This window comes from Muscardinus avellanarius (assembly GCF_963383645.1).
Source record: "Muscardinus avellanarius genome assembly, chromosome: 19".
NCBI classification, from domain to species: domain Eukaryota; kingdom Metazoa; phylum Chordata; class Mammalia; order Rodentia; family Gliridae; genus Muscardinus; species Muscardinus avellanarius.
The window spans coordinates 30152402-30162755 of record NC_137805.1 but is presented as its reverse complement, the minus strand read 5'-3'; the positions used below and the strand labels follow the sequence as shown (position 1 = coordinate 30162755).

General features: G+C 49.8%; 2 protein-coding genes across 2 annotated transcripts in view; one reads left to right on the top strand and one right to left on the bottom strand.

Moving 5' to 3' along the window:
- The window catches only part of DPM1 (dolichyl-phosphate mannosyltransferase subunit 1, catalytic), a gene marked incomplete at both ends in the record, with an annotated part of 21180 nt that extends 15442 nt beyond the window's left edge, over nucleotides 1-5738 (bottom strand). The window contains 2 exons of the mRNA XM_080716672.1: nucleotides 2264-2363; nucleotides 5578-5738. Of these exons, the coding sequence (XP_080572798.1) occupies nucleotides 2264-2363; nucleotides 5578-5738 (261 nt within the window). The remainder of the gene's footprint in view (nucleotides 1-2263; nucleotides 2364-5577) is intronic.
- Nucleotides 5739-6021: 283 nt separating this feature from the next.
- MOCS3 (molybdenum cofactor synthesis 3) lies at nucleotides 6022-7392 on the top strand (the record flags this gene model as incomplete). The annotated part of the gene is made up of 1 exon (XM_080716391.1): nucleotides 6022-7392. One exon carries the CDS (start codon nucleotides 6022-6024, stop codon nucleotides 7390-7392), a length of 1371 nt encoding a protein of 456 aa, XP_080572517.1.
- Nucleotides 7393-10354: the final 2962 nt, after the last annotated feature.

The window sequence follows — 10354 nt, the reverse complement described above, 5'->3', positions numbered from 1 at the left end:
GCTGTGTGGCCCTGGAAAACGCTCTGCTCAACCATGGCTGCAGTTTCCTTGCGTGGAGAGGTTTAAACCGCCTCCCTTGGTTTTTCTGAACAGATGACAGCTGACTAGGCTGTGCTGAGCACGGACCTGAGGTATTCCAACACGGTTTCAATTGCTATTTTTTTTACCATATAACACTTAAAACAAGTGCAGTGGCGTCCTGGCGTGCCCTGATCTTTCTTCTTCTCTTGAAGTCGCTTTGTAGCGTGGTGCAGTGGCACACCCCCATACACCCAGCACTAACAAGAGCACCCCAAGTTCGAGGCTAGCGCTGGGCAACACAGGGAGGCCCTGTTTCAAAAATGAGAAGTAGAAGGGCTGGAGTGAGGTCAGTGCCGCAGCCCCGGTTCATCCCCAGGGCTGCAGAGAGAAAGTCATCTTCTCGTCCGGGCCCTCTGGGGGCATGGGGTCCAGAGCCCAGGGCTGCCGGCTCACAGGCTCCGAGAGGGCTCTGATCACATGACAGTACAGGCCCACTGCTGATTCTGCTCTAGCTGAAACGACCCAATCATGAAAATGACGGATAAATAGGAGCGCTATCTGACACTATAGAGATCGTGACAGCAAATGCTGGTATTTTTGGGGAGAGGTACTGGGATTGAACCCAGGGGCATTCTTTATTTGGAATCAGGGTCTCACTAATCTGCAAAGACTTCACTAAGTAGCTGAGGCTCGAACCTGCGATCCTCTTGTCTCAGCCTCCCAAGTACTGAGATTACAAGTGTGCACCACCATGCCCGACTGTGAATGCTAATTTAAAAGTTATTCTGAACTTTATTGGGCTGATGGAAAAATGGAACTTTCTGAAGCCGCTGTCCTGAAAGGTCAACTTGTCAGGCATTCTCTAAACTCTACCCAGCGCAGCCAAGGCCAAGGGTTTATAACAAAAGCGTCCAGAACGTCCGCGCGAGTCCCAGGTCAAGCGGCAGCAGATTACTCAAAGTATCTGTACAGAATGGATGAGTCAGTGGCCCTGGCCTAGGATTTCTAAAATAAAAACTGGGGAAGTGTTAGCCCAAAATACAAACTTAGCATTATTTGAAATCTTTGCTAGAAAGCTGAAATGTGTTAAAACCTCTCACTGCCTCTAGTCTGTGCGCTGGATTTTCAGGACAGCATGTGGGAGGCAGCCCTGCAAGCAACTCGCCTGAGACAGACTCAGCGCGTACACCAGAGCAACACACTTCCCGTAAGCGCTTCCCCACCAACTAAAATCTCCTGCAACGGCCCTGCACTTCTATGTAAACATCACTAGTCAAAATTATTTTCATTATTGGGGTAAATCAATATCTAGACCTAGTGACTGTTCTTTATTATGATTAATTATCACTTCTTGAAAGGCAAATACCAATAAAGGTTCTCTAAGGGACTCCTTTATTTCTATAACAATGGTCCCCTGTTGGCAAGAAGAGATAATTTTGTCCCCAACGGGACACTTGTGACAACAGATGCATTCCTGGTGAAGGGGGTAGAGAGCAGGCTGAACAGTCTACGCTGCACACAACAGCCACCTCACAGCAAAACAGCACCCAGGCCTAAGTCAGTAATGTAGGCTCAGAGACTGGTCCATAATAAACTGCAAACATAATTTTCAAAAGTTCTTAATGCCTGGAGTGTGTTTTCTAGCTAAATCTATTTAATTGTATGCTTTTGGCTCAAGAATCATCTGAAGTAGAACTCGCACGTGACTAAATGGTTATGAAGGGGGCACGGAAGACACACCAGCTGCCACTCAATCCCGTCCCGCTTTAGTTTTGCCACTCGAAAAAGTCCTATGCAAAACCAGCCAGAGAAATGAAAGTTCACCCACAGGCTCAACTCTTGCAGTAAAATGACCACCGACCCAAACTAGCCAAGACGTGGGAAACGTTAAGCACAGTGAAAAGGCGCTGGGGCTCCAAGGGCGCACTTCCTTTTTTCAGTGTCCAGGCAGACCGCACGCATCTGGGCATGGCAACACAGGCTTGTAATCCCAGTCCTTGAGAGGTGGAGACAGGAGGGTCACAGGTTCGAGGACAGCCTCAGTAAGCAGCAAGACTTGCGTCAACCTAGCGACATCCTATTTCCACATAAAAATAAAACAGATCTGGAGGTGCAGGTCAAATGCCCCTGAACTCAATCTCCAGCGCTACACACAAAAAAAGGCTACTTAAGCACTGTTCAATTACCGGCTTTCCCCTACACAAGTATAATTCATCCAACAGAAAACGTTCGTGCGACTTACAATTCTGTCGGAACCGTAGATCTTTTCCAATTGCTCAGCAACATCCTTTGTTCCATCTGGGCTTCCATCATCTATGATTATAATTTCATAGTTGAATCCACTAAAATAAAAAATTTAAACTTCTATTAATGGTAGGAGACAGCATCTCAATTTCAACATTATTTCCTTACCAGTATAAGTGGAGATTTACTGCTATCTTAGTCACTAAGGTCAGCATCAATTATCACATGAAATAAATGCCAAACATTTAGTAGCTCACCTCCAAACCTAGTATGTTGCTGAAAAATACTACTGTGAGGTGCTGAGAAGCCGCGGCGGCACGCGCTTGTCATCCCCGCGCTTGGGCGGCTGGGACAGGAGGATCGCGCAGGTACGAAGCCAGCCTCAGCTACTGGGTGAGGCTCTCAGCGTCTTAGTGAGACCCTGCTTCCAAATAAAGTATAAAAACAGGTCTGGGAGTGTAGCCCGGAGGTAGAAAGCCCCTGAGTCCCACCCCCAGTACCACCCAAAATAAATAAATAATAAAAAAGCCCTGACATATTAAAAAATATCTCAAGGTGTGGTGGGGCGGCACATGACTTATAATCCTAGTACTTAGGAGGCTGAAAAAGATCACAGATTCACAGTCAGCCTCAGAAACTTAGTGAGACCCTGTTTTGAAAATAAAAAATAGAATAGGGCCCCTCGGTTCAATCATGGCTACTTTCAAAATGAAATGTGGAATCTTAATATCCAACCTTAGTCACATAAGTATTTCAAAAGTACTTCAAAGGGCCACTCAGTTCAAACTGGGCAGCTCTGAATGATTACCCTTTCAGTTTAACACCAGCAACTTTATATAACAACCGGGATAGATCGACTTAATGTCCTGCTTTAGAAAAAGTTTGGAATGATGTCACAATCTTCTAAACCCATTTCAACAGTTAGACTTACTACCCCACACTACAGAATTTTAAAGAAGCAGTGTAATCCTAAGAGTTTACTGTGCTTCGGAGTTAGCACCTCTCCATCAATTCCATATGATAGTTTCTGTTCTAGAAGCAAGCCAGCACAACACTGGGGGATAAATACCGCACAAACGTGGAATCATCATCACATCTCCCTCTACCCACCTCCTCAGCTCTAAAGACATCAGGAAAGTTAAGGGAAAAGAAACAGTATTTTCCTCCTGATCTTAAGAAACATGGAAAAAAATGAGCCACACAGCTTTACACTGCACTGTTAAAGGTGTAAGAAAGCCAGGCCCCGCCAATTTTGAAGAAATAAAGTAATCGCTGATATATCTCTCAGATACCGAGGCCTCCGTGTCTTAGTTTTGAGAACAGTACTTTATTAAGCCGGGCGTTTTGGTAATGCCAGCGCTTGGGAGGCTGAGACAGGAGGATCACACAGGTTCGAAGCCAGCCTCAGCTACTTAGTGAGGTTCTCAGCAACTTAGTGAGACCCTGCTTCCAAGTAAAATATAAAAGAGTTCTGGGAGTGTAGCCCAGAGGTAGAAGGCCCCAGGATTTCATCCCCAGGGCTGAAAAAAAAAAAAAAAAAAAGAAAGAAAAGAAAGAAAGAGAGAGAGAATAGTACTTTATTTTTTGTGTGGTACTGGGGATGGAAGCCAGGGGCATTCTACCTCTGAGTGAGCTACACTCCAGTCCTATTTTTTATTTTGAAACAAGGTCTCACACTGAGTTGCAAAGTAGCTGAGGCTGTCCTTGAACCTAGGATCCTAGCCGCGGGCAGTGGCGCATGCTTGTAATCCAGGCGCTTGGGAGGCTGAGACAGGAGGATAGCACAGGTTCAAAGCCAGATTTAGCTACTTAATGAGGCTCTCAGCAACTAGACGAGACCCTGTTTCCAAATAAAGTAAAAAAAAAAAAAAAAAAAAAAAAAAAGGCCTGGAGGTAGAAACCCCCCTGGGTTCCACCCCTAGTACCACACAAACAGTCAAGGCAACTCAGGGCCAGGCAGCCAAAGGAAGGAAATGGGTGGCCTTAAGGAAATTTGCATCTGAAAAGAAAGCATTCAAAGGTTTCTTTCACTAAATTTCATTTGGACACCCCTCCCCCCTACTGCGGGGTACTGGGGATTGAACCCAGGCACATTCTACCTTCCAGCTCTATCACCAGCCCTATTTTATTCTTATTTTGAGTCGGGGTCCCCATGGGTTGCTGAGCGATTCACTACTTGATGAGACCGTCCTGGAACCTAGGATCCTCTCTCTGCCTCCCAAGTACTAGGATCACAAGCATGTGCCACCATTCCCAACTTCGTTTTGATTTTTAAAAAGCGCACCTAGAAATCATTAAAAGACAAATTGCACTACAAAATAAAATTAAATACAGAAAAAAAGGTAAGACCGTAATAAAATCCCTGAATAAGATCAGCTACTATGTGATGACTAATTTCTCTATTTGGAAAGAGCTAATGGAATTAAAAAAAAAAAAAAAACCAGAGCTGAATCAAACTTCGAAGGGCCCTATATGTGCAAATAAGTATTCAAAGAAATGCAATCAAAACACCAGTAAAAATCGAGCAACGTAAATGTCTCTTTCTGAAAGCAGCACGGGCTGGCTGGCTGTGTGTGTGTGTGCTATCCAATGCAGGAGTACCTACTATGTGCCAGGCGCTTTTCAACTGCTGGAAAACAGGACGTAAACAAAGTCCTTATTCTCCCTTGTGAAACAAACGAAAACGGCCTGGCTTCACTGACACGACCCGGCAAAAGAAATGACCCCGCAGCCGGCCATATGGAGTATTACCTAACGCTCAGAGGGACTCGCTACGTTTGTAATACGTCTGGATGCGGGAACATCTTTAAAGATTTTTCACAGCGTGATCCCATTTGTCTAACCTTAAAACAAGTCCATCTGTACCATCAGGATTCTCTGAGGGTTTTTTTTAAAAATTATTATTTATTTTAACAGCAAAACTTCCAAAAGCAACCCCCAAATTCTCGCCACTAAACCACCACACCAAGCCCCGTTCGGTGACCCGCGGCGATGCCCTTCTCCCCCTCCCCGGGGAAGGTTACCCTGCCGGGAGCAGTTCCCTAACCCACACCGCGCCTCCCGCTTACATAAGCCGCGCTCCCCAGCTCCGGGCCCCGGGGGCGGCGCGGCCCGGCTCCCGGCCTCGCCCCGAGCAAAACCTGGGGGTGGCGGGGGCGCAGGACTCGGCCGCGGAGACAAACGCCAGGGTCCGGCAAGACCCAAGATGCGCCGTGGGCGCCAGGGAGCCCCGCAGCCTCCGCCGGCCTCCCCGGCCAGGCCCCGCGCGCAGCCAACCGCCGCGGGCCCGGACGCCGCCCCGCCCGGCGCTACCTCTCGGAGAAGCTCTTCACCAGCAGCCACACGATGAGCGGCAGGTTCTCGCGCTCGTTGTACGTCGGGAGCAGCACCGAGTACTTGTCCCGCGGCGGGTGGCGGTCGCCGGGCTCCCGCCGAGGGCCCGCCGCCGGGCGACGCGGCTCGGCCGAGGCCATGGCGGAACTGCGGGGCCACCGGAAGCGGAAGTGCGTCACGCGGGGCGGCGCCGGAAGGGGGCGCTGTGTGGCCCGCCTCCGCTTCCGGGGCCTGTGCCGGGTTCCTTTGGGAGTGTGCAGGCCTCGTGCGCCTCGCGAGCCGAATCGGAAGGCGTCCGTAGAAAACACGTGGCCGTCGCCTTCTTCCACACGCCCGGAAGTTGCTTTCGTTTATTCCGGTCGCTAGGAGACAGAAAACCGGAAGCGGAAGTTCCTTTCCCGACAACTTCCGGCAGCCGGTGCCATGGCTGCCCGCGAGCAGGTACTCGCCCTGCGGGCTGAAGTTGCCCGGCGGGAGCAGGAGCTGGACTCCCTGAAGCAGAGGCTGGCGGCGGCGCTTGTGGCAGAGCCGGAGCGGCCGGTGCCGGTGTCGCCGCTGCCGCCCAAGGCCGCCCTGTCCCGGGACGAGATCCTGCGCTACAGCCGGCAGCTCGTGCTGCCCGAGCTGGGCGTGCAGGGCCAGCTGCGCCTGGCCGCCGCGTCGGTTCTGGTCGTGGGCTGCGGCGGGCTCGGCTGCCCCCTGGCGCAGTACCTGGCGGCGGCCGGCGTGGGCCGCCTGGGCCTGGTGGACTACGACGTGGTGGAGACGAGCAACCTGGCCCGCCAGGTGCTGCACGGGGAGGCCCTGGCCGGCCAGGCCAAAGCCTTTTCGGCCGCCGCCTCGCTGCGCCGCCTCAATTCGGCCGTGGAGTGCGTGCCCTACGCCCAGGCCCTGACCCCGGCCACGGCGCTGGACCTGGTCCGCCGCTACGACGTGGTGGCCGACTGCTCCGACAACGTGCCCACTCGCTACCTGGTGAACGACGCCTGCGTGCTGGCCGGCCGGCCTCTGGTGTCGGCCAGCGCCCTGCGCTTCGAAGGCCAAATCACAGTCTACCATTATGACGGCGGGCCTTGCTATCGCTGCGTGTTCCCCCAGCCGCCCCCAGCCGAGACGGTGACCAACTGCGCGGATGGCGGGGTGCTCGGCGTCGTGACTGGGGTCCTGGGCTGCCTGCAGGCGCTGGAGGTGCTGAAGATCGCCGCGGGGCTGGGGCCCTCTTACAGCGGCAGCCTTCTGCTCTTCGACGCCCTCCGAGGGCATTTCCGCTGCATCCGGCTGCGGGGGCGCAGGCCTGACTGTGAAGCTTGTGGGGAGCAGCCCACGGTGACCGACCTGCTGGACTATGAGGCCTTCTGCGGCTCCTCGGCCACCGACAGGTGCCGCTCCTTGCAGCTGCTGAGCCCGGAGGAGCGGGTCTCTGTCACCGATTATAAGCGAGTCCTGGATTCCGGGGCACCCCATCTGTTGCTGGATGTCAGGCCACAAGTGGAGGTGGACATCTGTCGTCTGCCTCATGCCCTGCACATCCCTTTGAAACAGCTGGAACGGAAGGAAGCAGAGAGCCTGAAGCTCTTGGGAGAAGCGATCCAGGAAGAGAAGCGGGGCACACAGGAAGCGGCGGCGCTCCCCGTTTACGTGATCTGTAAACTAGGAAACGACTCCCAGAAAGCGGTGCGGATCCTGCAGTCCTTAACAGCAGCCCGAGAGTTAGACTCTTTAACCGTTCAGGATGTCGTGGGTGGCCTCATGGCCTGGGCTGCCAAAGTGGATCAGGCATTCCCACAGTACTGAGATGCCTGCTGTAATACCTCAGAGACCTCGAAGTTACATTTATTTTCATTTTTCAGAGAGAGAGAGAGAGAGAGAGAGAGAGAGAGAGAGAAGACTGAGATTTACAATATCCATGAATATGTAAACTCGTAAGAAGGGTTTTTGATCGCAGTGTGCAGATACCTGATGGTTGCTGAGAACCATCTTGGGTTTTCAGCAGTAGGAGGGCGTCTTGAGCGTGTTCAAGATGTAATGTGACAGGATTTTGTATTTTAAATGGCAGAGCGGCGACCTGTCATGCTTTTTCCCACCTCTTCCAATCAAAAAGCCCTCTACTTTGTCTACTATATACCTGGAGTTAGGAAGCGGTAGGCTTAGTCTTACTGCATCGGTCACAGATGCTATACTAGGGTTGGTTTATTGTTTAGTAAGACATTCTTTGGGTTTTGTTTCTATTAAAAGTGATAGAATACATCCTACAGAAAGTGTGTTTAATAAGCAGGGTGTGGTGGCACACACTTGTAATCCCAACACTTGGGAGGCTGAGACTGGACGATCCAGGTTCACAGATAGCCTCGGCTACTAGTGAGGCCCTCTGCAACTTAGTGAGACTCTGTTTCAAAAGCAGAGAATAAAAAATAAGAGCTGGGGATGTAGCTCGGAGGTAGAATGCCCTGGGTTCAGTCCCCAGGGTTTAATATGCAAAGTTGTTTTAATTACCTGTGAAGTGGCCATTCCATTCGATATTCTAAAGTAATAATATTAAAGTGAGAACTTTACCGTTTAACAAAACAGAATAAACCACCTTTGTAGTCTGTCGGTTTTCTTCATAAGTCACTAATGTTTTCTTATAGTTTCAAGGCCCACCTCCTGCTCTGTGCCTGCGGCATTATCTCAGCTGGAGATTGCTTGCTGGCTTTGAAGTCTTCTAATCCAGGCCCCAGCCTTCGCCCCTGCCCCTTTGATGAGCCTTTCCTATATTGATTTCATCTGTTTTAAGCCATGGACAGTGCAGGTATTATGTTTGTTCTTATTAAAAATGTTTTCACGGAATGACAGGTCATCTACCTGGCTTCCAATAGACAGAACAAAATTAAAAGCAAACACTGGCTCTGTGATTACACACCCAGGGCCAGACGGGGAGCACAGGGGCTCTCAACGGGCTCTCAACGGGTTATCTGAGAGACATTATTGTATTTTAAACAGATTCTTTTTTTTTTTGGTGATACTGGGGTTCCTGGAAGCCCCTCTACCTCCGGGCTACACTCCCAGACCTATTTTTTTTTTTTTTTTTTGGTGGTACTAGGGGTGGAACCCAGAGGCTTTCTACCTCCGGGCTATACTCCCAAACCTTTTTTTATATTTTATTTGGAAACAGGGTTTCACTAAGTTGCTGAGAGCCTCACTAAGTAGCTGAGGCTGGCTTCAAACCAGCGTGATCCTCCTGTCTCAGCCTCCCAAGCGCGGGGATTACAAGCGTGCGCCACCACGCCCGGCCTTAAACAGATCCTAATGTATGTCGGGAACCAATCAAGATGATACACCCGGGAACTAATTCATATTTTAGAGACTAATGTTCTAAACGTAGGCAGTTGTGGTTCCTATTTACTACAAAGCCCGAGGTGTTGATGATGACTGGCTTCTAGTCTTTAGTTCAACTACAGTTTTAAAAACAACAAATGGAGTCCCAGGCATGGGGACATATGCCTGTAATCCCAGTACTTGGGAGGCCGAGATAGGAGGATCGCAAGTTCTCAGCCAGCCTCAGCAACTTAGTGAGACCCTGTTTACAGACAGACAGACATCAAAAAAATAAGACCGGGGGTGGGGCTCAGGTAGGATGCCCATGGCTTCAATCCCACACACACACACAAGCAACAACAAATTGTGAATTATCTAAGTGTTTTATTTCTGCTCCTAATGCCACTTTTGGGTAGATCACTGGCGGGAAGGAGGAAAAGGCTTATAAAATTTCTCCTCCTGGTGGCACCTTGGTTTAAAAAGCGGCAGAGAAGAGCCGGGAGTGGCGGCACACGCTTGTAATCCCCGCGCTTGGGAGGCTGAGACAGGAGGATCGCACGGGTTCGAAGCCAGCCTCAGCTACTTAGTGAGGCTTTCAGCAACTTTGTGAGACCCTGTTTTCAAAAAAAAAAAAAAAAAAAAAAAATATATATATATATATATATATATTAAAAAAAAGGTCTGGGAGTATAGTCCAGAGGTAGAAAGCCTCTGGGTTCCACCCCCAGTAACATAAAAAAAAAAAAAAAAGCAGCAGAGAGGGGCGCTAGCAATAGAGATGTCATGGGCACACTTTTTTAAATTAGTAGTACTCTCCTTACTCAATGGCTCCAGCTGAGGGAGGCCTTCAATGAATAAGAATTTAACCCAGAGGAATCCAGGTGACTTTAAACAGCTGATTGTTTGGTAGGACAAAGCTGAGCTAGGCTGGCTGTGTGCTGCGATCCCAGGTGAGTGCCACCATGCCTGGTGGAACTTTATCTTTGAAACTCAAAAACTATTATTACTTTCTTTTTTGTGGTACTGGGGGTGGAACCCAGGGGCTTTTCTACCTCCGGGCTACACTCCCAGACCTATTTTTTATACTTTATTTGTAAACAGGGTCTCACTAAGTTGCTGAGAGCCTCACTCAGTAGCTGAGGCCGGCTTTGAACCTGCGCGATCCTTCTGTCTCAGCCTCCCAAGTGCGGGGATTACAAGCGTGCACCACCACGGCCAGCCTTGAAACTCAAAAATTATTTTAAAATAAGTTGAAAAACAAAAAGCAAACCGGGCATGGTGGCGCATGCTTGTAGTTCCAGTACTTAGTGGCTTGGAAGTAGAATGCCCCTGGGTTCAATCCCCAGCACCTCAAAATACAAAAAATAGAATATACTTAATATTCTATTTTAATAATCTCCCAAGCGCGGGGATTACAAGCGTGTGCCACCACGCCTGGCCTCTTTTTTTATTATTTTGAAAC